The sequence below is a fragment of the Lichenostomus cassidix genome, chromosome 2 (genome assembly GCF_008360975.1).
Source record: "Lichenostomus cassidix isolate B80296 chromosome 2, HeHo_3.0, whole genome shotgun sequence".
NCBI classification, from domain to species: domain Eukaryota; kingdom Metazoa; phylum Chordata; class Aves; order Passeriformes; family Meliphagidae; genus Lichenostomus; species Lichenostomus cassidix.
Genome location: NC_139482.1, coordinates 5,048,824 through 5,074,438, shown reverse-complemented (window position 1 = coordinate 5,074,438; position 25,615 = coordinate 5,048,824). Strand labels below are relative to the sequence as shown.

The following is a 25,615-nucleotide window of genomic DNA, read 5'->3' as shown; positions in this document are numbered from 1 at the left end:
GCATGCCTAAGTTATTTTAGAGTAAGCAATGCCATAGGTTTGACATGTTCCTTTCACTTATATCCTGCTAACCCAAAGCTCAAATGGAAAATCCAGTTTTGACTTAAAAACCATCTTAAATTCACCATTTTCTGCCTTCCCTGTTTCTTACCAGGCTGGTTTGCATCCTGTGCTCTGAAGTTGCATTAATGTAGACTTCAGATCATCCTCCTTTTATTCACTCTTCCCACTAACTTAATGTTGCCTAAATAATGAGAGGGCTGAGGATTTGTCTAACAGCAGCAAGTAAATGTGCTCCGTAGTTATATACCATAGCCATTCAATTAAGTCATCTTAAAACCGTAAAATAACTGGCATTACAGAGAAATCATGATAGAAATAACACTGTGGCACATATTTCTGTCTTTGGTGGAAAGTTTAGTGCAGAAAACAACCTTAATCTCACAAAGCCTTGGTTCTTCCTATCCAGAAAGACTGAAGGTATGAGAAAAACAACTCAATGATAATATGCTTAGAGATGGAAACCAAGATCCACACTCACATTCCAGAGGAAGCTCATTCATTTGTAAAACTGATCTGTAAAATTAACGTAGATATTTGAATGAAAATTAATCAAATAAAGGGTACCCAATGCCCTTTTTTGATAGTTTCACCTGCAATGGCTTAAAAGTCAGATCTTATCAAGGTCTTCAAACAGCTTTGTTTGGTGCATCTGCATGATTCCTCCCTCACCCTGGGTTTATGTCCCATAACTGCCCTTTCTCTCAAGGCAGAAGGTTTTTGCTTCAAATCCTGCAAGACCAGACTTTGAATCTGAGTGGGTTCCCATTTTCTTCTGAGTGCCACAAATGTCACCCTGAAACACATCACAGGTGGTGTTGTCCTCCTGACACAGATTTACACAGCATTAGATATCCCTGCAGAGGATTAGGTCATGAAGCTGTGTGATATTTGGCAATGATTTACAAGGCTGGAGTCAGAGCAGAGTTTGAGACAACTTGTTTAAATGCTTGGATGTTGGTTTTGAAGGTATCCCTGTCAAATTTTATTTGTGGGAGAATTACTAACGCAGGGACTTGGCCATTTGGACTTGATTAAAAGTGACCCGGAAGGTTATTTTTAGGAAAAAAATCAAGCTGTTTTCAAAATTGGTGCTGACTGCCCCACATAATCACAACAAAAGGTGAAGTCAGCTTTTTCTGGTTTTTTGTTTTGTTTTTTTTTTTACTGTTGCAAGGCTATGCAGCCCAGAGCTGCTCTAAAGTTCTGCTTTGTGCTCTGCTCAGGATTAAAAATGTGCTGGCACCCAGAAAACACCTCTAGGGTCAATGTAACCTCCAGATTCAGAATAAGTCACACATTTCTAATATCTTTTCAGTACCTGTTTGCAAATAGTTTTGTAGGTTTTTCATAAAAAATCTACCCCTGAAGTCCAGGCAGCACAACGGAGAGCAAGTGAATCCCGAGGAGTCACTATTGCATGGAACCATTTCCCATAAAACACCCAGATTGCTGCTGACCTTGAGCTTTCACCTTTTACATGGCAGGTTACAGGTAAGCTGTGAAATCCCTCATCCTCCTGTGCACTTCTTCTGAGCCAAACAGATATACCACATCTCTCATTTGCTCTGCTCCCAGCATTTCCCTTGAAGGTCTTTCCAGAACTTGCTAGATCTCACTAAGAAGCTTTCACAGCTTTCCATTTCAACCTTGCCCACACCTTAATCAAGGAATAGTTTCCCCAGGTTAGGTACAGACTGCTCCTTAGCCCCTTGACTTGCTGCTCATTTGGTGCCCCTGAAGTCCCCAGAACAAGGCTGTCACTGGAATTTCCTCTCTAACCTGAACTCCAGGGCACAACCTGGCCAGCAATAAGGGCCCTAAGGTGGAGAGAGATCCTCATAAATCAGGGTGTGCAATTCTACCTCCACAGACTTCAGCCTGTGACACACAAATCCCACTAATCTCATGGACTAGGATGTAAATTGTGTGGCAACTCTTCCCTTTTGTATTCCCCAGATCATATTGGCATAGCCCAGCCTCAGGGCTGTCAGACACTTCCCAAAATTTATTCCAGTCCAGAAGAGTGGAAACCCTGGAAGAGTCAGCATTTACTGCCCAGCTCAGTGGTAGAGTTCCCCAGCAAAGCTCAGGCTCCTGGCAAAGCCTTTTAGATCCTACCTAAACAATTCATCTTCTTGCTATTGTAGAGGGGCTCAGAGTGTGGAACTCTATCTGATCTTGGCATTTAGGGAAGATTTTTGTCCCTGTTGCTCACTTTCTTTGCCCAGAGATAGTTTTATCTATGTGTCTATAAGTATTATGTTTCTATAAATATAGATCTGTATTCCCATATTCCCACATATTTCTATGTTCCCTCATATTTATATATTCCCAAATACATCTACACACAAGTTTATCTATATAGATTTTACAATAATTTGCCCAACAAATGCCTGGAGCTGGGTGAAGGGAAAGATAAATGAACCCCACAGCTTTTTTGGTGGCTGTTTTCAGTCTCATGATCAAGGGAAAAATTAGAGCTTTTAATTCCTGCGTGCTGGACACCAGAAATACCAGCCATAGGGGTTAACAGGCCTGTGGCTGGTGTTCTGAAAGCCAGCCTCCTGATATCTATGTGTCTTGGTGGCATTAGCTTGGGTCTGGAGTGCCCCACTGTATGACATTCATATGTTTCCAGGGCAAAATCAAGAAATCAATGAATTTGGAGTGCTAGAACACAGGGAAGTATCTCTGAAGCAAGGGTAGCCTCACTAATAAATGTATAAATTATATAAATACGTACATAGCTCTAATGACAGTAATTTCTGAATGTCTTAATAACTTTGACAATCCATTTCAAAATCTTGTCCAGGAATCAGAACATTTTCTCATTAATTTCCACTTTCTTGTCATAATTTCACTGTTTTACAGAAATACTCTTAAGATAAGAGTCACTCTTAAGATAAGAAATATGATTTTTGCATGTGCCCAGGTGGCACCCATGCAGTGTGAGATTCCCAGTGTGCTCACCCTGCTCTCACAGTCGCTCACCAGTTACAGATATGCAGCATTTTCTGATGATTAAAATTATTCACCATGAACAAACAAAGATAAAATTCTACAATAATTTTATGTGTCTTCATTATCTGACAGTGACTTAAGCAATCAGCATTGTAAACCAATGCAAACCCAGTAAAGCCACCAGAACAGAATTATAAGGCAGCAGAAAAACAATTATGAAGTAGGAAGTGAGATAATGCAGCACAGAGAGGGAAAAGGCCTTTAATCAGAAGATCATAGATTTTTTTTTTTCCCAAGAACTGATTGCATTTAAAACAGCAGTGGATTCCTCCCCACATGCACACATTTTAATATCATATTTGCAGCCTCCACAGACTCCCAGACCATGGGGGTTGCAGGGATTCAAGGGCACAGAGTTTGGGTGTTTCACCCCAGGGTTCCTACAGCAAGAAGAGACTGGAATAAACTGTTTGAGCTGGAAAAAAAAGGCTGCTCCTCCCTTTTTTCATTCCTAAAAGCACATCATGTCAGATAACCTGGGAGCATGCACGGGACCAAGCTGGGAGCAGACAGACCTGAGCAGCACCATTGCAAGGCAGGCACACCTTGCACAGATTGCATGTTTTTATTGACCCCTGACCACCACTGAGATGAATTAATAGCAGAGCCCCGAAAAACAGGAATTCTGACTCAGCAACAGCAAAAAATCCTCCTTGGATAATCATATAAATCCTAAAACCAACCAGAATCTCTACTAAATGCCTGCTGCAGCACACATCTGAGAGTGATGCCCTGAGATTGTCTGTCTCAGGGAGAAGGGGAGACCTCCTTCCTGGCATGGGCAACAGCATATGCTTTATGCAGCCAGGGATTTCATCAAATTAACCTGCTTGTTCAAATTAGAGGGGAGGGAACAGCAGGGAAAAAAAAAAAAAGACATCTGAATGGAAGCACAGCAGCTGAGTTGAAAGCTTTGGCCACTTATTTAAATAAGCAGTTCCAGCTAATGCAAGCCCCTGGTGCTTTCAAATAGCTTTTTGTGTGCCCCAGAAACACCTGTCTCTCCCTCTCTAATTGTACTTTAAAAAAAAGAATAAAAAAAGGAGAAATAGCACTTGGATTGCTTTGGGTTCCCTTTTTAAATGCAGCCTGGCTTTTCCTGTTTTGCTGCCAAAGGTAGGATCACCCAAAGGCCTCTTCCCTGTCCACTGTCTTTCAGAGCCAGGTTTGAAATTACAAGTTTCTCCCCTTGATTTGAAAGGGAACAAAATTCAGGCTTTACCCCAAATGCACGCTGGAAAACCTACAGGGAAAAGGGACTTTGCAAATACACTGAAATCCATGGAACTTCTCTTGGCACTCCGAAATATGATTGGGAAAAGGGAGCTTGTAACGAGGTTGGTATTCCTTCCAGCATCCACCCTTTCTGAGAAGACTTTTATTGTCACATTATTTTCATTTTAAACATCCCTTTTCCCTTTCACTCTGACGCTGCATTTTCTGCCTTACAGATGCCAAACTGTATGATTGCACCTGCCAATCCAGAAATTGCACGTTATGAAAGAAAGGCATAAAGTCAAAGGAAAGTCTTAAAAATAGGACACTAGAGAGGCACTAAGGTGACCTAAATTCCCATCTCTGCTCCCTGTTTCCTTGAATCACAGCCCTCCTGTTCAGGTAAAGACTACAAACTCCTTAAGGCTGCTCTGGGGTTGGTGGGTGGCCTGGAGCATGTCTGGAAATGAGTGATCAGAGAGCTTCCCTCAGTGCAGCAGTTCATTACTGCTCCTGGAGTGCTCTCATGTATTATAACAGGATGGGCTACATGAGTGCCTAGATTAATTATAAACAAAAATTAGCTCCTGGAAAGCCCAGTGCTACTTCTTATTACTCAGGTTTAAAAAATCATTTACTTAATCTACTTTTTTTTTTGTTTGTTTCTCCAGGACTTTTCCTCCTTTTTTAATTTTTTTTTTCTCCATCTACTACTCAGACCAAGCCTTTAAAACTCCATTAATATTCCATGTTCTCAGCTTGTCTCCTGGTCCTCGTGTCCAAGCTTTTCAAGGCAATGTTTCCTTTTCAGAGGGCAGCCTTGTTGCAAACAGCATGTGCCACTCGTGTTGGGTTAAATGCTTTTAAATAAATCATTCCTGCATCCTAATTGCTTCCTGGCGGTTTCCAGAAGAACCTCTTTACGTCTTGCTGTTCTCTTAATCTGTCACCTTCTCTACACCTGCTCAGGCTTTTCTAACAGCTCCAGTCAATTCCCAGGGCAGATGGCTGAGAATCAAGAATTAAACCTCAGCTAATTTCCGAGGGCGAGTCGACTCGTTGCTGTGAGCTTTCATCCAGCAAAGGATGCAAACTGAGGTGGCAAACTGACTTATTGATCTGCAGCTTTCCCCCCTCACCCTTTCCAAATGGATTTTCAGCTTGTCTCAATTCACCTTTTTCCTGCAAACAGGCACCTTTGCCACGCCTTGGCATCCTGTTTATTAGCACTGGGCAGGGATCACAGAATCACAGGATCTGCTGAGATGCACAGGATGGACAAGGATTGAGTCCAGCTCCTGGCCCTGCTCAGAACACCCCAACAACCACACCTTGTGCCTCAGAGTGTTGTCTAAACTATGCCAGGCTTGGTGCTGTGACCACTTCCCTCTTAGGGATTGCTGTGAATTTTGGGGATCACTGAAGTGATGTAACTTCCTCAAACAAAGCTTGGCCAAGTCCCAAAGGCTTTCTCCATGGTGGCTGTGCAGGTGCAGATGCCTTGAAAAGCCTGGTATTTCTGTCGTGATTTAGAGAAAAATAATTTCTTCACCATCAGCTGCATTTTGCATCTCATCCAGATGCAGCCTGGATTTAGGGCAGCTGGAGAGGAAAGACATTCTCCTCCTAAAAAGATCTCCAAAGCCACCTCATGTTTCATCTCAGGGAACCTTCTTGATGCTGAATGCTGTAGTCAGGAGTGGAGGGGAATATAGTTGATTATTATTTATTATGTGAAGATAGTGTTACCATGCCAGGGGTGCACACAGTGATTACTGAACATTTCCCTGGGGCTTAACCCCATCAGCTCTGCTGCATTTCCATCCCACCTGGTGGGAGTTGAGGTGCTGAATTAAAGGCAATTTTCTTTCTGGGCAGGATTAGGATCAACCCTACTTAGAGATGACGTAATGAAAACAACAACAAAAACAAACAAAAAACCCAACAAAATTTAAAAAAAAAACCCCAAAACCAAACCAAAAACCCAAAGAAACCAACCAAACCCCCCAGCCAACTAAACAAACAACCAAACAACCAAACAAAAAAAAGAGAAAAATTTCCTTGCGTTGCTCCCTCAAGGTGCTGTTCTGGATATCCCTGTTTCCCTAAAGCATTTATTCAATTAGATGTTCCAAATCAATATGAAAAATACCAATTTGTCATGGGAAACATGAAAATCTTAGCTTGAAAATCAGCTCTGTTTAACTGGATGCTTGAACCTGATGTTGCATTGAATATGCCAGAATGGAGAGGGACTCTGAAGAATTGTAGGATCCTCGACTTTTGCCAGGAAGGATAATGGTACAAGTAGGATAATGGTGCAAGTAGGACTACATACCAAATATAGGAATCTTCATCTTCATTTGCCTAAGCACAAAACATCCCAAATCCAGCCATACCAGGGTAGGAGGTAAACACAAAGCCTCTACACCACTAAGGCACAACTTTAGTGTTTCATCCCAATTCCTTTGATCCTTCCCTCACTAATAAATAATTCCTGCCCCTCTACAGGCTGCTTCTATCTCTTCACTTCTTCCTTTTCCCTTCTCCTCACACCAGGAGCTGCTCTGGCCATCCTGGGTGGTGTGAAGATGTTTTTTTGGTCTCCAAGTTGGGGTTTCAAAGGTGCTGATCACCAGGGAGAGGAACTGTGGGACAATGCTCCATCCTCCTCTGTCCCTGCAGGTTGTGTGGGGCTCTGGACTGTTCAATACAGTGTGTCCCTCCCAGCTCAGCTCTTCCATGCAAGGGAGAACATCCCTGCATATGGAATTTGGCAGCTCCACTCCCAGTGATGGAAAGGGCCAAGGGAGCGCAATGCAAGAACTCCAGGATTTTATTCATTATTTTCTTTTTAAGCATAGTCTTCTAAAAAAGGACATTGAAAAGTGCTCCATCTTTAAATAACTTCGAGAAATAAAAATGTTTGGTAAATCTAACTCAGCGAAATCTGAGTTGAGATGGGTTTTTCACAGCACTTTTCAAAGTTGGAAATCTGCTTCAGTAATTTAAATTCTTCAGCAATTGCAGCAATTATTCATCTCCCAACCACTTTGCAAGGTGTAGGCAGATAGTGAACTAGGCTTACTGTGGACTTTTCTCCTCACCTGGGTTTTCCACCCCTTTTCCTGCAGCTGCAGTTTTGTCCTGCTGCGCCTTGTCTGAAACTCAGCTTGTGCTTCCACTTGGCAGAGCCTGGGTTCTCCCCTTTTAGCATCCATGTGGTAACAAACATGAGGTGCAAACCAAGATAAGAGCAGACATTTGGATGTTTATGTATGTGTTGTGTTGAGATAAAGTGTGGGGTGGCAGAAGGGAGATTTACAGCCTCGGCTGACCTGCTAACACACATTAAAACCACTTATCTTCATGTAGACTTTTTTGTTTTCACTTATCCTGAATTAGTCAATATGTACTAAAGGAGCATTTTTTTCTCTTTCCTATTTTTTTTCCCCCTCTTCAAAACCAGGCTCCCTGGCTTCTGGAGAGGGAATCTCACTCCTATTAGTTATCTGGGAGGTTTTTGCCACCAGAGCGGCTCAGACACTAAGACACCTTCAAAAATCCCACATGTGCATTTGCTTTGAGGAACAGGGAAAAAAACAGTCAAAAACTGAACTCTGAAGTTACAACACCCTGCTGTACCCACAGACTTCTGACAACTCACAGAGAACACTAATAAGTTCTCTCTTAAGATAATGCTCCAAGTGACAAGATAAATTATCTTTAATTTGCCTTGGCTGTATTTTTGTCAGTCTGTTCCTGTGTGCTTTTCTGAACAGAAACCAGACAAAATTCACATGCTTTTAGGGTAATGTCCCAAGAATACAAATTGGATTTCAGTGCTGTTTGGGAACGACTCATTACAGCAGATTGTGTAATTACTTGTACAGCAAACAGAAATCACCTTGTTAATCAACAGGGAATTCAGATGGAAAAAAACAATTAAAGTAATCATAAGCCATCAATATTTACTTCACACAGCAAGTTTTTAATTGTCACTTAAAGACAATCCGACACAAGGGCATAATTTAATTCAATTCGATTTTAACTAGGAATAGAAAGACTGCATTAAAATGTTCATCTCAGATCCAAGGATTATTAGCTGTTTCTCTAACTTGTCTGACAGTGAAGTACTTGAAGCAGGAATCTTAGAGCAAATGCTTTCCAGGAACTATCTTGGAAAATGTAATATCTTTATTTTTGTGTAAGTGTTCAGGGAAAGTGATGGTGCACTTAATGCCTGAACATTCATGAGCAATTCTCAAACAAGCAAACAGGAAATTTGCCAGCAAACAGGAAATTTGGAAAGCTGCTCAATGGGGAATACAAATCTCTAGTTACAAACCCAGCAGGTCCAGACAAACACCAGAAACATGTTGTCTTAGAATCACTCGCAAAAGTTATTGGGGAGAGTGAAAAACACGTATTATTTTATTTCCATAAAAGCATCTACAAAGTCCTGCCGAGTGGATTTGTTGAATAACTCGTTTGAGATGTCTTGCCTTCAAATCCATTGCTGAGCCTTGCCTGAGCTATTTTGCAGGCAGATCTACTACCCAAAGCTGTTGTGAGCTCCTGCTTCCATGGCAATGGAGATGGAAAAGGGGTGGAAAGAACAATTTTCATCCCTGGTTACTCATCTGGAGAGAAACTGGTGGGGCATCAGGGCAAAAATTGAGAATTAGAGATAGTCTGCCCTCTCTGCTGCAGGACACAGTGCAAGGAGCACCCATTGCTGGAGATGGCTGGGGTCAAGGAGGCTTCCAGAATCCCCAACAAAGCAATTGCTTGAGAAAATAACTTTCTTCATATATCAAATCCTGAAAGACAGGATAAACTTAGAAAGAATTGGTAGAGAAAACCTCATCTCCCCTCATGTCTGAAATCACTACATGACAATCAGGCTGAGTTTTTGTAAGCCTGGATTGGGACTAACTTTTGGTCAATTAAATTGAACACAAAAGCTGCAATGGAGATGATGGATTTGTGATAATGGACTTTGGTAGAGTGATGACATTAGTGCTGTTTTAAGAGGATTTCTCTGTGAATGCCACAGGCAATGAAACTTGGCTGTGGCTTCTTTTCCTGAGCATTCTTACTAATGAGTTGGGACTTCACACCCCTTTCCCATGAGCTTTCTCGTGACAGCTTCTTTGGATTCCAGCCTCTCACCTCTGCCTCCAGTGCATGAGCAGAGAGTGAAGAAGCTGTTGACTGCAACACCTCCAGACTCTGAATGATGCTAAGACCCAGACTGATGCCTTTCCCAAAGTGACCATGCAATGGAATAATCCATCAGCTGTCAGCAGAGAGTGGGACATAGCTCAGAATTAATTGGCTGAAGCTCAGACTAGATAAGCTCAAGATAATATTTATAGGTCAGAGGAAACAATTGAAAGGAACATCAAACATGACACCAGCGTGCACAGCTGGTGGAGTCTCCCTGCCCCTTGTTTTAAAGCCCAACTCTTTCTGTCTGTTGCAGGAGACAATTGCAGGGAGAGCAATTCCCACAAACATTCCTTTTGGATGCCACTTGCCTCCATCCCTGGCCAACTTCAGGCTCTTTGTTTAATCTGCTTTGTCCAAAGAGGTTTTGATTGCATGGATGCTTGGAAAATATCTGTTCTTTGTGGAAATATTTCCCCGTGCATCCTAGCAAAGAGGATTGTGCATAAATGCCATTCCTGGTGGTGATATTGATGTCTGTCCACACTTACATCTGTCTGCACAGATACACGCCACAGTCTCTGCCTTTCCCTCATGTGAAAAGAGCTGTGGACTGAGTGGCCACACTGGAATTCATGAGCACAGAGAGGTGATAATTGCAGTGTGGAAGGGGGTGGCTTTGAGCTGTACACTTCTTTTTTTGGAGGGTAACTTGTATACATGTACATTATATATAGATGTTTGTTCAGTATATTCAACTTTCAGCAGACATCTAAGGCATCTTTCCCAGGTGCCCTGAGCTGAAATGAGCCTGTATTTTGTGGTTTGATTAACCCTTTCCCTTTCCTCCCAAAGAAAACTGTAGCAGTATTGTTGGTAAGATGTTATTGTATTGGGGTGTATGTGAAAGCACTTTCTTTTTCCTACACTAGCACACTTCTTTGAGATGCTGAGAAGTCCATTACCACAGATCATCCTTTAGGGATTCTACATTCCGAAAAAATAGCTCTCAGCTTGTGGATTACTGTGTGTTTTGATATTTAGGTGTTGCAAGACAGAATTTCCTTTGGTAATCCACCACTGTCAGGTGGAACCCCTGGTGTTCCACTGGCCCAAATCAGTGTCAAAGCCAGGATATATAGAAAAAAAAGTCAGCAGCAATATGCTTATACCCCCTCTGGGTTCAAATCCCATTTAGAAATAGTGAATACTTGCAAATTTTGAGCTGGTTTTATGAATTATTCAAAACAGAAAATAGATTCAGAGTTGCAGTTGTACAATGAGAAAACACAGATGAGAGATAGTTTCCCATGTCCAATCAAAAATCAACCATCGCAGCTTGAATTTTGAATACTGATACCAAACCACTAATGAATAATTTGCAGATCAGGAATTTTTAAGTGAATAATTTTAAACAAATAAATTTGAGAAAATCAGACAAGTGGTTCATCTGCTTCTTTTGGAGCAGCTAATTCACCCATTCACTCCCTTCTGCAGCTCAGTTGCAGTGATTTGGTTCTCAAAGGACCAAAAAGAAAATGTAAATTGAAATAAAAAGTGTGCTGGAAAAATTATAGGATATTACTGTGCCAATTCAGAGTGGCAGGGTGGGTTAGCAATAGGGTTGGAGAAAAGCATCTGTTAAACCTGCTAAAAATATAGTAGCAGGTTCTCATAATCTGCAGTGGGAAAATATTTTTAAGTAAAGAATAGTGCAGGGGAAAAAGATTTATTCATTGAAAACACCAAAGAGCAAGTGATGGCCTAGAGTCAATCAACAACTGAAACAACTCAAAAGCTGGAGGAACTTTTTGGATGGATTGGGAGCTTGCAAAAAGAATATCTAAACGTGGGTGGAACATTTAAATGTGGGTTAAGAAAATGAAACATTCTGGGTCAGTAAAAGCATTCTGGGTCAGTAAGAAGGCTCTGGGATTTATTTTCTGGGGATAAGGGGTGTCCCAGGGGTCCATTTCCCCCCTGTTTTGTGCCATACTTGCTAAGATGTGTGACAGGGAAAGGTGAAGCCCCTTTCCCAGGCCATCTGGGGCTGCTTCTCCAATCTGTGATTACAAACTCCACCATTCAAAGGCAAACACGTTGTTAATTTTTGGTGCTACACATGGACTTTACATTCTTGTGTGGCTCCTGTTCCAAGGCAGGTTTTTGCATGGTAGACAGAAAATTCATCATGAATTCACATTGTTGTTTCTGTCAGGAAGATCTCTGCTTATGGTTGTGACAACATTCAGCCCTCATCCAGCCCTTCGAGTCTTGAGAAACTCATTAGTAATTTCAAAAACAAATTCCTGGAAGCCCGTACAGAACTTTAGGTGAGTCCTATTAGTCCCATTTGCCAGATGGAGAAACAAGAAAAGAAAAGCTATGTCACCTAAATCACAGTAAGAACAGTTTTCACAGTGGGCTGTAACTTAGGAACTGGTGGATTCCAATTTTGTGGTTAAATAATTAAACCAGGCTTTCCTCTTCTGCTGGAGCTAATCTGAGAAAAATGAGTGCCTTTGCTTTAAGAGGTTTCTAAGCATGTATGCAAAGAAGAATTTATGACTTATAATTTATGTAAAGAATTTCCTTTTCATAAATCAATTTATTAAAGCTCTGGAGAAGCTTCCAAAGGCTCTGATCCAGCAGTGCACTTAAACATGTCCATAACTTCAAACAAGTAAATTGTCCCACTGAAGTGCTCTCCTGGGCTGGGGCCAAAGAAAGTGCAGCTCTTCCCTTGAGTCAAGGTTCAGATGTAAAATGGGGAAAAATAATTTCTCTGAAGTTTAATAAATTACATAATCATGGCAAAGCTCTGCCAGCCTCCCACATTAATACCTCAAGCTAATAAGAAAAGGCCTCAGGGAGACAATTGCCTCCTCGTTGATACACTGAGATGAAATGTTTTACTTCATCTGGAGGATGTGGCGTTGCTGACTTTTCCCAAATTTGGCAGATCCCACGTCAATTCAATGAGAATCTTTAGAGCAGACAAATCTGGCACTAGCAACATTCCTGGGGTATGACCTTCCTTTTGTTCACACTTTTAAGGATTATCCTTAAATTAGGAGAACTAAGCGTGGCGGTATTTCAAGGATTTGGAGTATTTTGCAATGTTTTGTAGTAGTGAAGCCACTTTGCCAAGAGGACTTTTCACACCTTCTCCTGGACTCCTGCACTGGTAAATATTTGGGAGCCAGAACTGAACATACTGTGACACCCTGCTGGCAGCCTCGCCGGGGAGCCTCGCCAAGGACAGCTCCTCTAATCTGCTGAAAACCTGTGTGCCCAGGTCATGTGCAGAGCAGTCCAGCAGAGCAACTGGACCTTGTGCTAGCTGGGAGTGTGGAATGAGATGTTAAATGCTGATAGAAAGAGAGAATTCCCACGGATGGGAAGGGGATGTGACTCCAATCAGGAGGATGACACATCTACGTCACGACTAAAGGCATTCCTCCCGCTCTGGCATGTCAGGGATGCACAGCCACATATCCAAACCTCCTCTAAGCTCTGCCTAGGCTTGATGCTCAGAATCAGAGTGACAGCTGTCATTTCACAGATGCAAAGCTGCCAAACTCCATGGCCCCAGTCTCACCCACTGCAAAACGCAACACGAGGAGCGTTGTAATTCCAAAGTGATACTCACATCCACAATAAGGAAGTCCAGCCAGCACCAGGCGTTGGTGAAATACTTCTTGAAGCCATAAGCCACCCACTTCAGGAGCATTTCCAAGACGAAGATGTAAGTGAATATTTTGTCAGCATATTCCAGCATGGTTTTTATGTTTTTTCGGTCTTCAAGGTAAATATCTTCAAAGGCCTGGAAGTGCAAAGGATTGGTTAATAACTGCTCCTGAGCTGTGTTGGAAAGCACGAGTGTTGCACTGCAAGTCTGTATTTGAAAAAGTATCATGTACAGTGTGTGATTTCTGATATATTTTAACATTACAGTCAGAAAGAACATTCAGGCACAAACAGGACCAACCCTGACCTCAGAGAGATCTGTTCAGCTTTCCCTTATAATGGACACAGGCTTAGCTCTCTCTCTCTCTCTCCAGCCTCTACTGGCTGTACTGATTATACATCCTTTGAATGCAGGAACAGCTTATGCACCCTGAGTTTGGAGTGTGAATCCACGAGCAGAGTGCCACCCCAAAATGCCCAAGTTTATCCTGCCTCATCTCCTGTTGGCTGTGCCACTGCTACACAGGCATCTCAGATGTCCCAGGGCACAGGATGTCTATATTTAGGAGGCAGAATATGACCCTTGCATTTAGCCAAATAGATCTTATTGCTAATGATGACAAATTGTGTTATTAACCTGCCTGTGTCATGGAGTACTGGAGTTCCCTGGCTTCTGTTCAGCCATCACATTTCAGGTGGCTACAGCCCTCTGCCTCAAGAAATGCTCATTATTATTCACTTAGCAGAACAATAATGTTTTAAAGGTCAAGGTATCTATCTCCCCATCTCATCTGTCTCTCCAACTGATCTTATGCAGAACATTATGAAAAGAGTTTCAGTATCTATAGCAAATACGAGCAACTGAATAACCCCTTTAAAATATTCAATATATAAACCAATATGCCTCCTAAAAGAAAGAAAATAAAATTGCCTCATAGTTGAACCTTCACTTTATAACAAGTCAAATATAAGGCAGGATCCTAGTGTCAGGTTTGCCTATTTACAGCCCATTTTAGGGCTTGTATGTCAAATTATGATCTGCATCCCCAGCTACTCTCGCCACTGCTGTTACACAAGCTGCTCCCAAGTCCCTGTAACCTGGATAACCCAAGCTGTGACATATTACTCTCATCCCATCGTGTGACCCAGAGCACTTGGCAGCAAGAAGCATAATTGGAGAGGGTCTGTGCTAATCATCTGAATTATCTGCATTTACATATTTCCAGATCTGTAGCTACTTTCTGAGGAGCTTCAAAAAGTTAGCAAACACCCAGTGCCTGGAGATACAAGAAGTGTGGTACTTGTCACTCAGGCAGTCACACTGCTCTTCTGCCTGCCAGGGAACAGTAATTAAACTGACAAGAAAGCTTTGGCAGCCTGTGCCAAAGCTTGTCCATTTGTCCCCACACTTTGGGGTGACGTTTTCGCTGCAACTCTGTCTCCTATCTTGCCTTCAAAAATGATATTTCAAGGGTGTGAAAGAGCAGTTGGAGAAAGCCTGAAAACAATGCACAGATTGGAGTTTATCACTTCTGGTAGGGGCTCACTCACTGTGTCAGATGACTTGCTGTACTTTGCAATTACTGCAAAAATAACAACAAACCATTTAAAGTGATTTCCTCCTCTCCCTCCTTTGCTCTCCCTGCTTTCTACTCACTTGTCCAAAAGTACATTGTGTTTTGCCTGCTAAAAGCACACTGTGAGTCAGGAAGCAGCTTATTAAGGGATGAAAAATATGCTACCTGGACACTTCTGTACTTCTGGACAAGCTGTGGATATTACCCAAATGACAAAATTCTGGTGCTTTGCATTTTTTCATGGTGACAAGGGATGAAACCTTTGCCATATAAAACATCAAGAAGGGTTTTTTTCTGCTTTGCTTTGTGTGTTCAAAAAGAGTTAAGCAGGATACCTGCAGTGTTATCCAAAATTACTATTAAAAAGTAGGCTTCCAGTTTGGGTGGTAATGGCTTAAAATCTTAAGAAATGTTTTTGGATCTTCTGCAATAAGCTAAAGTTGTATTTTGATGGTTTAACCACATAAATATATATATTGGCTTAAAGGTATATAAAGCTCTTCTCCCTTAAGAACTTAGGGTGTCCCCAGGGATGTGACCAGATGAGCTCAGCTTTTGGAAAAGAGAAACCCAGAATAACAGAAAAAAAGTTGTGTGTTGCCTCCAACATCTCCAGTCCAAATACTGAAGCACGGTGCTGATATGTGAGAAAATGCAGAATAATTTTCCCTTCTACAGAACGGCATTGGCTAAATTGAAAATCGCAAAAACTAAATGAATGCATGCAATTTAAATTAAATGAGCTTTATATTGCAGTCTTCAGTTATCTAAGGCACTTTTAATTACACATGTGAGGAAGTGTATTCATCTAAAGCATATTATAGCAAGCGACATTCCCCCTCTAAAGGGTGTTCAAAAATTAGCATTCTGATGCTCAAGCTGGTGCAAAAACTGTCAGAGTCCATTCACTTCAGCAAAGCTGCGATAATTTTCAGAAGCCTACTATTTACCCACGGTTTTCAGTCTCTTATTTTTCATAATAAAATAAAATCCCCTGGGTGATGTTTCAGCCCATCCCTGGTGGGCCAGGAGAAGAGTCCATTACTTTCCTTTTTGCATCAACATTTATGTATTTCCCCCTTCCTGTCTCCCTTCAGAGACTTTCTTTGAGCTATATGAACCCAATGCTTCTGTGTTTTCCTCTTTTTTTTAGGCCACTGATAATTTGTGTTGCCCTTCTCTGGAGTTTCTTCAATTAGCCCATGTCTTTCCCAAAGTGCAGTGCCCAGAGCTGAAGCCAGTGCTCCAGCTGAGGCCTCCTTGATGCCAACTGGAGTGGAAGAACAGGATAATTTCTGCAGCCCAGTGGGGTGCTGGGCCTTTGTGCAGGGCTGGAAAGGAGTTTATTCTCTTTGTTGCCTGCTCCTCTCCAGCTCTTTTTAGTAAATGTCCCTTACAGCCATCCTTCATCACACCTGTGGTTATTCCTGGTGAGGGGAAGCAGGCACTTCTCTAAGGTGATGTTTGCCTTACTTCTTAAGCAGATTCATCCATTTGGCTGTAGTCAATCCTGACCTCTGGAAAGGGATGGATAACCTGTCCAAACTTAGCACTGCCTGCAAATTTAGTAAGTGTATGTCTTACTCCATTACAAAGGAGAAGACCAGTGACCAGCAGACCAAAGCCTGGAGAAATCTTGATACACATCTTTGATCTAAGTCAGGATAAAAACCTGGGAGAAATCCCACCCATTCCTGGGACATTCCTGACATGGAAAAGAGAAATATAAATACATCTCTGTGAAGAACCCAGGGCTGATAATGCAGAGAGGATAATTCCAGTATGCAGTGGGATTTCAGGAAGAGAGGATCTCCTATCAAAGTCCTGGGCAATGGCCAACCAGTGTCCATACACACATCTCCATTTGGACAGAAACAGGACATTAGCAGGGAAGGCACTGAGTGATAACTTAAGGTGTATTCAAAACAGGAATACAGGCACCCACTAACTCCATGGGTAGCACTGATTCAGTGCCCTCTGTGTCTTTTATAATTTTGACTTGCTGGTTACAGAATGTGCTAAAAAAAATAGAGAAGAAAAGAAAAAACAAAGACACCCCTGGAGCAAAAAGCAAGTCTCCAGATGGGAACTCCCATGGAGGAGCAGCTATGGGATGATGAAGCAGTAATGCTGGGAAACTTCCTCACACTCTTCCTTAAGGATTTGCTTTTCAAAACCTGGGAAAGTCAGAATTTTATATTACAGCAGAAGTTCCCCATCCTATGGTAAAGGCAGATGAAATCAAAAAAGCTGATGACCTGTCTTAGCCTCAGACATGCTTTGCTTTGAGAAATGACCATTAAGGGCTCATAAAGTCTTAAAGACAGCTAAATTGGAGAACACTGAGACCCATGTCCACTTTTAACCAGTTAGGAAATGCTGTCACATTTACCAGGGCTCCACTGCTCAGCAGGATCATGAAGATGATGAATGTTTCAAACCAGTTGTGCTCGACGATTCTGTAGCACGTCTTTCGCAGCCTCCACCAAATTTTGCCTGGAAATTTTGTGATGTCCACCGAGCAGCATGGGAAGAATCTCACACAAACTGTGAAAAAGTAAAACAAAACCAAAGGAATTGTTAAAAAAAGCCCATTTAATTCTTAAAGTTGCAATAAGAAGCTGCTAAACAAGATTTCTTATAGCAATAAGCTGCTTCAGAGTGTCTTTCCTCCCTTTTGTTGCTCACAAACACCTTCTGCTCTGCCTTCCATTTCCCTCTCTCACTCCCCTATTAAAAAACATTCAAAATCACTTAAAATTTGTCCCAGGGAGTTCTCCAAATGATTTTTCTGATACAGAATATATTGGCCATGAGTCACCAGTGCCCTAGGTCATTCAAAAAGTGTTAGCTGAGCTCAGGCAGCACTTCTGATCAGGACTAATAACTCTAGGAGGTTATTAGTTATAGCTCCCACATCCTTTTGAATGTGGGAAGGTTATTTTCTTGGTAGCACAATACCACTGGAATTACTGATTAAAAGTGGCAATCTGATGAAAGGGAGATGATGAGAGGAGGTGCTACGGTGCAGATGGGACCAATGTGCTGAAGACACTCAGGCAGCAAAAGCAGGAGCAGATTTTGATCTCTTGGACTCTCATTAGCTTAAACAAGGCATTAGAACAATCTACGAATTATAGTGAGGCAGTTAAATTCCCTTTGATGTCACAGAAATTTAGATATCTGCTCCACAGCAGGTTCCCCACTGATGCTTCATAGCACTTCCTGACCTCAGTGACAAATAGTGTGTGATAGTTAAGTGCTGTGGTGGTAATGGGGATTTCTGATAGGCAAGACCATGACCACTTTTAGTTTCCTTAGCAACACTCGTTTGTTAGAGCAAAAAGATATTGTCATTGGTAACGGACAGATCCATCTCTCCCACTTCAAAAACACCATGTGCATTGCCTTGTGCTGGGCAAGAACTTAAAATGCTGTGAGAGGACCCTGGGAGCCAGGAATTGTCCTGGCCAGTCAGTCTTCTGTCAGATAATTTGACTCAAATTATCAAATGTCCCATTTGATGATGAGAACGACCCTCAGAAACTATTTTGTTTTCAAAAAGCAAGCTTTTTACCCTATCATTATTCCATGTGTTGCGTAGAAAGATGCTTAACTATGGAAGTTTATGAGTCCCATCATGAGAAAAAAAAGCCACAGGACAACTGCTTCTATAGCTGGAAGGTGGCCAAGGTCAGAAACATGTCTTGAAACACACAGCCACTGTTCAGAAGTGACAAGGGAGGACACCTCACCACGGTGATGCAATGCACTGTTTTTGCCAGTAGAAATAATATTTAGGCAAGGCAGCTTGGGAAGGAAAGAGGGTGAGAGCCAAGGTTACAGAGAGAGCAGATGCTGCTAATTCAAGGTGGCATAACTGAGGTGCCTGAGCTGCCTGTGACATGGAAGGAGATCAAGAGCAGCTCCTGGGATGCTGAGATTCCCAAGCAGCTGGAAGTGGGTCTGGGCTGGCAGTGAGCTCTGCCAGGAGGCACAGAGCTGCTAAGTCTGCTGTGGTACTCCTGGCATCTCCTGTGAGTTTTTTAAATCCCAGATCCCTGTTGTGGAGCAGCAGAACTGTGTTGGATGTTTCATACAGGAGCTACTCCCCCAACATTTTCCCAAACACTTCTGGGATTTTGGGTTGGTGTAGGCTCTTGGCTGGGTGAGGTTTCCTGTGGGACTAATAGGACAGTAAACCATTTAAAGGTAAAAACATGTAAAGGTAATGGCACTGCTAGTAACTACCTGTCCTCTAAATGCCTGCATCACACAGACCCACAGCATCTCCCAGTTTACCACTGTACTCTGGAACTCACAGAAATTCTGGGTTCAGTTGAAATACACTAAATTATTCAAACTTTTTTAGAAAGATATAACACTGGGAGAAGATAGAAATATAAGAACCAGCTCTCAGTCTCTTTGTAGGTCAGGTACCACTTCAGCAAAGGCAAGAATTATCCTTCTAAGCACTTCAATCCCAAACACTAAAGAATCAAGGCAAGTGATAAAAGGACATCATATTAGTCACTACTTTTTTGCTAAAACCAGTACAATGCTCACAGCTGGCAGTGCATGTGCTTTAAAGTGCATTTTAGGAAGTAGGAACACAGAACAGACTTCCCAGAACAGACTCTCTGCTGAGAGGGTCCCATCAGGAGAATCCCACCAGGACATGACAGATCAGTTTCATCTCTCAGCACTCCTGCCAGAAAACTCTTGCAGTGCTTCTCACCCCTCAGCCCATATGGGCATCACCACCTTTCAGGTGTCTGGCTCACACTCTGTGCTTGTAATTCAAGTAGACTGCCCACCTCATTGTCACCTCAGCTTTGAACCAGGCAGAACAAAGGCTTGGGCTCAAATCCCTCACTTATCAAATGAGCAGCTTAATGAGCAGGTTGTTCACTCTGTAAGTGTGGATTTTTCCTGTTAAGCAGAAATCCCCCTTTGTACTGGAAGTAGCCACTGCTTGCAGTAGAATTAACTGTCCTTGCATCCAAATCCTTCCCAAAACTAATTTTGATTTGGAAAAATTTCAGCTTTTTTTTTTCTTACTGAAAACATTTATACAGAAACTTTTCACTCTTTTCTCATAAATTTCTTCCTAGATGGTTACTTGGCTTTTTGGTCTCTCAGAAAAATACCTAGACCCAGCCAGTAACAGGCATGACATGCTCTGCCATGGTCCTACAGAGTATAAATGCTCTGTAAATACTGCTGGAAAAAGTTAGGATCTCCCAGGAAGTGGTTTTCCCCATTGTAAGATAATTGGATGAATCATTCCCTGGAGGAGTTTCACTACACAGGGAGCCTACATGATTACCTGAGCCCAGGCATAGCTAAAATTAGGGATCACCTTCATATTAGATACTAATGAGCAGAGCACTGTGGGTTCCAAAGTCACTTCATATGGTGGGAAATACTCACAACATGGTTAAAACAGGTTATTACTGATTCAGCTGGCTTCCATCTGATAATCTACAAGTACAGAGAGGTATTTTTAAAGACAGAAAGCCAGGGAGAACCACAATTATTTTTTTTATGCTCTTTGATTGCTTTCATGCAATTTCAATCTGAAAAAAAGAGTCCTAGTTACTGACAGTAATACCTTGAAAAATCCAAAATAGCTTCTCAGATGAGTCAGCCCAAAATCACAGTGCTATTAAATCCCATGCTTTTGATTGGGCCCAATTCAGAACTGTTTAGACCAGATTCTGCTACAATTGCTAATGTCAAGTAGCACTTCCGTGAATAATCATGCTGTCTGCAATTCAGATGAAATGCTGCTTTTAACTACTCACCAATCAAAAAGAAAAAGGAAAGAAGAAAGAAAAACTGACCCCAAATAGGTCTTTTAATGAATTAGTAGAAATCTGTTTCTATTTTAGATTTTGTGATTTTCCTCCCTGACTGTTCCTTCACGCCTGTGCTTTTTTGGACTCTCTCTAATGCTGGTAGCCTACTGCTCTGATCACTTTGACCTAAGCATACGTGTTGAATTAGAAACCTCACCTAACCAAAAGAAAAAGTTTACCTGACCTTGGTCTGTAGTCTAAGGGGTTGTTTGGTTTGGGTTTTTTTCCCCATTTCTGTGAAATCAAAATATCAAAATCATTTCGATGAGTCTAAGGCATGACCTGGTGAGGGTCTGAGCAATCCCAGCTCCAGCTGTTTCTATAACAAAGCAGGTGGTCAGCAAGGCCCAGCTTCTCATTTTGGAAGGTACTTTTATCCACATGAAGGAGACCATTCATTAACACCTTTTAGCACAGCAAGTGTCAAGGCAGGAGTAAAACCTCTGGCATTCCTTTCGAGAGAATTACTCATCTTGCCTGGTCTAACAGGTTTGTGCCATCCTGCTGAAATCAGTGCTGGGAGGGAATGGGTTGTGCAGAAGAGTCTGAACACCTTGTCAGGGCTTTGTTTTGCCACACTAATTCATATTGGGCTGCATTGTTTCTGAGAGCAAACTGACTCACTTCCACCTCCACCATGGTCTTTTGCTTGACAGAACACTCCTCATCAGAAACACTGAGCGGCAGAAAAAGTCCCCACAAAGGGCTGAATTATTTACTGGTAAATCTGTAAAGCTGTTCTGAGCTGCATCTGTGGTCAGCTTGTTCAAGAACAATGTCTATTTTCTATTGACATTTGGACATTTCATACTGTTTCTCATAAAAGAGAGACCTATTTACCAAGAAACCTTTCCAAATGCATTAGTATATCATAATATTATTTACTTGTTGGTTGTATTTCATAACAAGGGAAACCGTCCCTTCAGTCATTAGGGTGTCCTATAGCACAATCAAAAATGGAATACTAAAATATATATTTAAAAAAAAGAGAGAAGGAATTTAATATACAATGCATTCTGTGTAAATATTCCTTTGGTGCCATATTCACATTTTCTAGCCAGGTGTAGTCTAATCATGGAGCTCTTAGACCTGATTGCATTACCTTGGTGCAAAAATCTCTTTGTAAATGTGGGAGTTATACTGCAAAACCTTCCTCCTTAATGCATGGCAGCCAAGTCTGCTGATTTTAGGCTTGCAGGTAAAGAATTTACAAATCCACTGCTTGTTCACACCAATATATATATATTTCAATTTTCATAAAATTATCAGTTGTGTTTTGATTGGATTGGGCTGCTGGCTCTCTTCAATAAACCAGCAACACCATTTAATTTATTCTGTTCTGTTGTCCAGCAAGTCTGGTACCTTGTGCTCAAACCACAGCCATTTTGTCTCTTCCTTTACACAAGAGTTCTCCATTATTGGGATGCTCATTTTCAGAACAAAACACTGTTTTTCTCAGCTTTGAATGCTGGTTACAGCATTGCTTGGTTTCTCACAAAAGGCAGCTTTCTCAGCATACTCAAGCAGGCAGGTATTCATAACATGGGCATATATATATATATATATATGCATATATATATATATATATATATATGCATATATATATATATATATATATGCCAAGCTGGGTTTCTAATGACCAGTCTGTCTAGCTGGGCATGCATAAGCAAGAAAGCAAACCCAACTGTACCCCTTTGAAAGACCCCAACTCTCTCCCCATGCTGGAGGGAACATGATCCCAGCAGACTCATCCTATTTAACTCTTTCCTCATCCTCTGGCCTCACTACTAACTCACTCGGAGGATTGGAACTGGATGACCTTTAAGGTCCCTTCCAACCCAAACCATCCCATGATTCAATGACTGCACAGCTGGGTTTTAAAGTGTAAGAGAGAGACTTGCCATCACTATCTCCAGCATTTGGGTACCTGAGATGCATCTGGAGATCTGAGATTTTATTTGTGAGTTACAACTGGGGCATCTGACAAAGCCTCAGGTGTTTTTACCCCTCAAAGTGCTTAACAAAGGGACATTTCTTGTTTATCTGCTGCTACTCTCCTCAAAACACATCACCTGGGAGGTCACTACAAACTACAGTGTGACGACTTGGAGCAAAGGCAGTGGGCAGCCTGGCCTAGGACTGATGTCATCTGTGCTTTGAGCGAGGGGGTGGATGAGTTGAAATCTAGAGGTCCTGTCCAACCTGTACTAATTTAATTCTGAATGCATAATAGGGCTGTAAGAATCCTGTGATGTCTGAAAATTGTGTACAACACATTGCCAGCATGCTGTTCCTGGTGGGAAAACACAGAGTATTTCACGTATGACAGTCACCGGGAAGCGATACTTTAAAACTTGGGTTTGCTCGGTGATTTTTCTCTAGGATGCCAGTGAGCACATTTTGTTGGGCTTGGCTTGGTTTACTCAGCATTTAAAAATCATCTGGTGGCAGCCCCTGTAACTCTGTTTAGATTTATTCCATTTAACGGTCGATTTTTTTCTTCTCCTTGTTTTTTTGCTTCTAAACAGCCGCTATCCGCGGTTGGGAAGGGCAGGACACAGATCCCACCGCTATTCAGAGAACATGACCTTTTCCAGCTGATGTTTGGGTGTTTCAGGAGCGATAATGGCTCCTACATGGTCACATGGAAAGATGGTTCTGGGCGTCCTTGGTGTCACGAGTTGCGACCAACCGCGCGAGGTTGAGCGAGGCGGCTCACCTCATTCTCGCATGACCCTCTGACGATATTCCCCGGAAACCTTTGCCAGCGGGCTGAGTCCGGGGAATTACGCCTGAGGACTTGGTGGAATCTTTCTCCTATTAGGGTTTGGGAGAGAGGAGCCTACTGTGGCCTCAGGGCTCCCTTTGGATGACCTTCTGTGAAACACAGAGGATAATGTCCAAACAGGGAGCAATTATTGCTGCAGAGAACACATACCAATGGAGGTAACAGGACTGGAGTGTTGCAAGGCATCTGGAGGAAAAAGTACCCAAATAGCTGGCATTGGATAAATGTTCCTTTCCCATCAACTGGCAACCAGAAATGGTCTCTCCATTTCTATCAGGTTTTTTTCCCGGCAATACTTGGTAGCTGCCAGCACTGTGACCCTACCTTGGCTTCACATTTCCTGACCCAAGAATGTTCCCTGTTGACCCTAATCAAAGCTATTTTGAGATGATAACACATTAACAAGTCTCCCCAAGAAAAACGACCTATGGCTTATCTGGGTCACCCAACTCCCGGAAAACTGTGACCTCAGCAAACTTTCAGCAACTATTTCAAGAACATGCATTATCTTTGTTGCCTTTGTTATCTGAAAAAAAAGGGGCCTGAATCTGGAACATATTTGTTCAGGACATAACCTGTGCTGGATGTGTTTAGAAATGTCATAGTTTGAATTTAGATAGCTGGTGAGCTAACAAGGTAGGAAATTAACCCTTCCCCTCTCGCTCTTCCTCTTCACCTAATCTCCTTCTTTCACAAATATTAACTTTCATTCTCCCAAATATATAAAATATTCTCGTATCTTTTTATTAAAAGCCAGTAACAGCAGCACTAGATAAACCTGCCCAGTGCATGCCCTTCCATATTTCCATTTTAGTAATTTATAGCCTTGTCATCTCAGCTAATTGGACGGTTGTTTGTTGGCTTACTTTGTTTTTAACTGGAATGAAATGACAGCTGCATGAGGTTTAATTGCAATGGTAAGCTTGGGTAAAAATATTGGAAAGCATTTAATAGAAGGTGATTATAGGAAGACACTTTGTTTCCCTGCATAAATTAAACCTAATGTTAATGTTGTTGCTGTAAGAATCATTTGGACTTTCAGTTTATGGCAATTTGACTTGAAATTTTATGAGCGAATAATCACATTGAGTTTGTGCATTTTTGTCAAATCCGTGAGGGTTTTGATCACATTTAGCCTAGAGAGTGCACTGAAAAATCTGCACAGATATGTGCTGCACAGGAAAGGAGGATAGATGTGTTGGGGAGGATGTCACCTGCAGCTGCAGGTGCCCCTGGACACCATGGCCTGGGCTGAGGGCAGGGAGCAGACTCTCCTTCCATTCCCATTCAGAGCTCAAACCTCAGCTGGCTGCTTCCTGGGGGAAGAGAAAAGCACTCTGACTTGAAGAGGGACTGGTGAGGAACTAGGAGAGATGAGGAACAAAAACAAAATGCAGGAACAGGGGTGTTCAGGAGCCAGCAGGGTGGATGTAACCCAAGGCAAGCTTGGGGTTCAGCCCACAGAGCCTTCTTTTCTACATTTCTCTTTTGCCAGAATGATGAGCAGGCTTCAAAGCTGGTTAAATACTTCCAGTGATCCATCTAGAAGAGCCCTGTTTGCTACCCTGCATCCCACTGGGAAGAGTGAAGATGACAACCTGGGCTGGTTCCATTGTGGTCCTGCACGGTGGAATTTCAGGCAGGTCTGATTATTTTAATACAGAGAAAATTACAGTGCTGCTGCTGCTTTGGGAACACATTGTGTGATTTGTGCCTAATTTCTTTTAAAAACTGGACGGTGGTCATGGCCAACCACAGTGTCAGAATTTGTAAACTGGCGTCTGAACAGCGCTGATCTCACAGCACTGGCTTGTTTAAGCATCTATAACATAATCACAGTGCACAACCAGAGCTTGCTGCTCACCAGCCCCATTAAGAAATATATCGTGAAAGAATGAAAACACCAGATCTAATTTTTAATGTTATTGCATGGGCCTGAATAGCTACACCATGCTTTCTTCTGTCAACTGCATTAATTTTTGGCTACTGCTTTTAAGCAGAGCTGCCAAAAAAATGTTTAGATCCTAGGGACATTTGTAAGCCCTGCAGGGCTCCCTTACCTCATTCAATCATCTTTCTCACAGATACAGAGATGCACATTTTTGCTGACTTCAGGGGCATTCATATACCCAGCAAATCATCTCTGTCTGATCCCATCTGAGCTGCTCTGTTTTTGTTTATAATAATCCTTGAATTTTCAAGGGACTGTACTAACATTCAGCTAACCC

General features: G+C 42.0%; 1 protein-coding gene across 7 annotated transcripts in view; it reads right to left on the bottom strand.

The window, feature by feature from the left end:
• Positions 1–25,615, bottom strand: part of LOC146440753 (sodium channel protein type 5 subunit alpha-like) — a 209,788-nt gene that overhangs the window by 23,288 nt on the left and 160,885 nt on the right. For all 7 annotated transcript variants that reach the window (XM_085050201.1, XM_085050194.1, XM_085050197.1 and 4 more), the window contains 2 exons: positions 17,131–17,285; positions 13,124–13,297 (listed from right to left, as the gene is read on the bottom strand). In XM_085050201.1, coding sequence (XP_084906327.1) covers positions 13,124–13,297; positions 17,131–17,285 — 329 coding nt within the window. The remainder of the gene's footprint in view (positions 1–13,123; positions 13,298–17,130; positions 17,286–25,615) is intronic.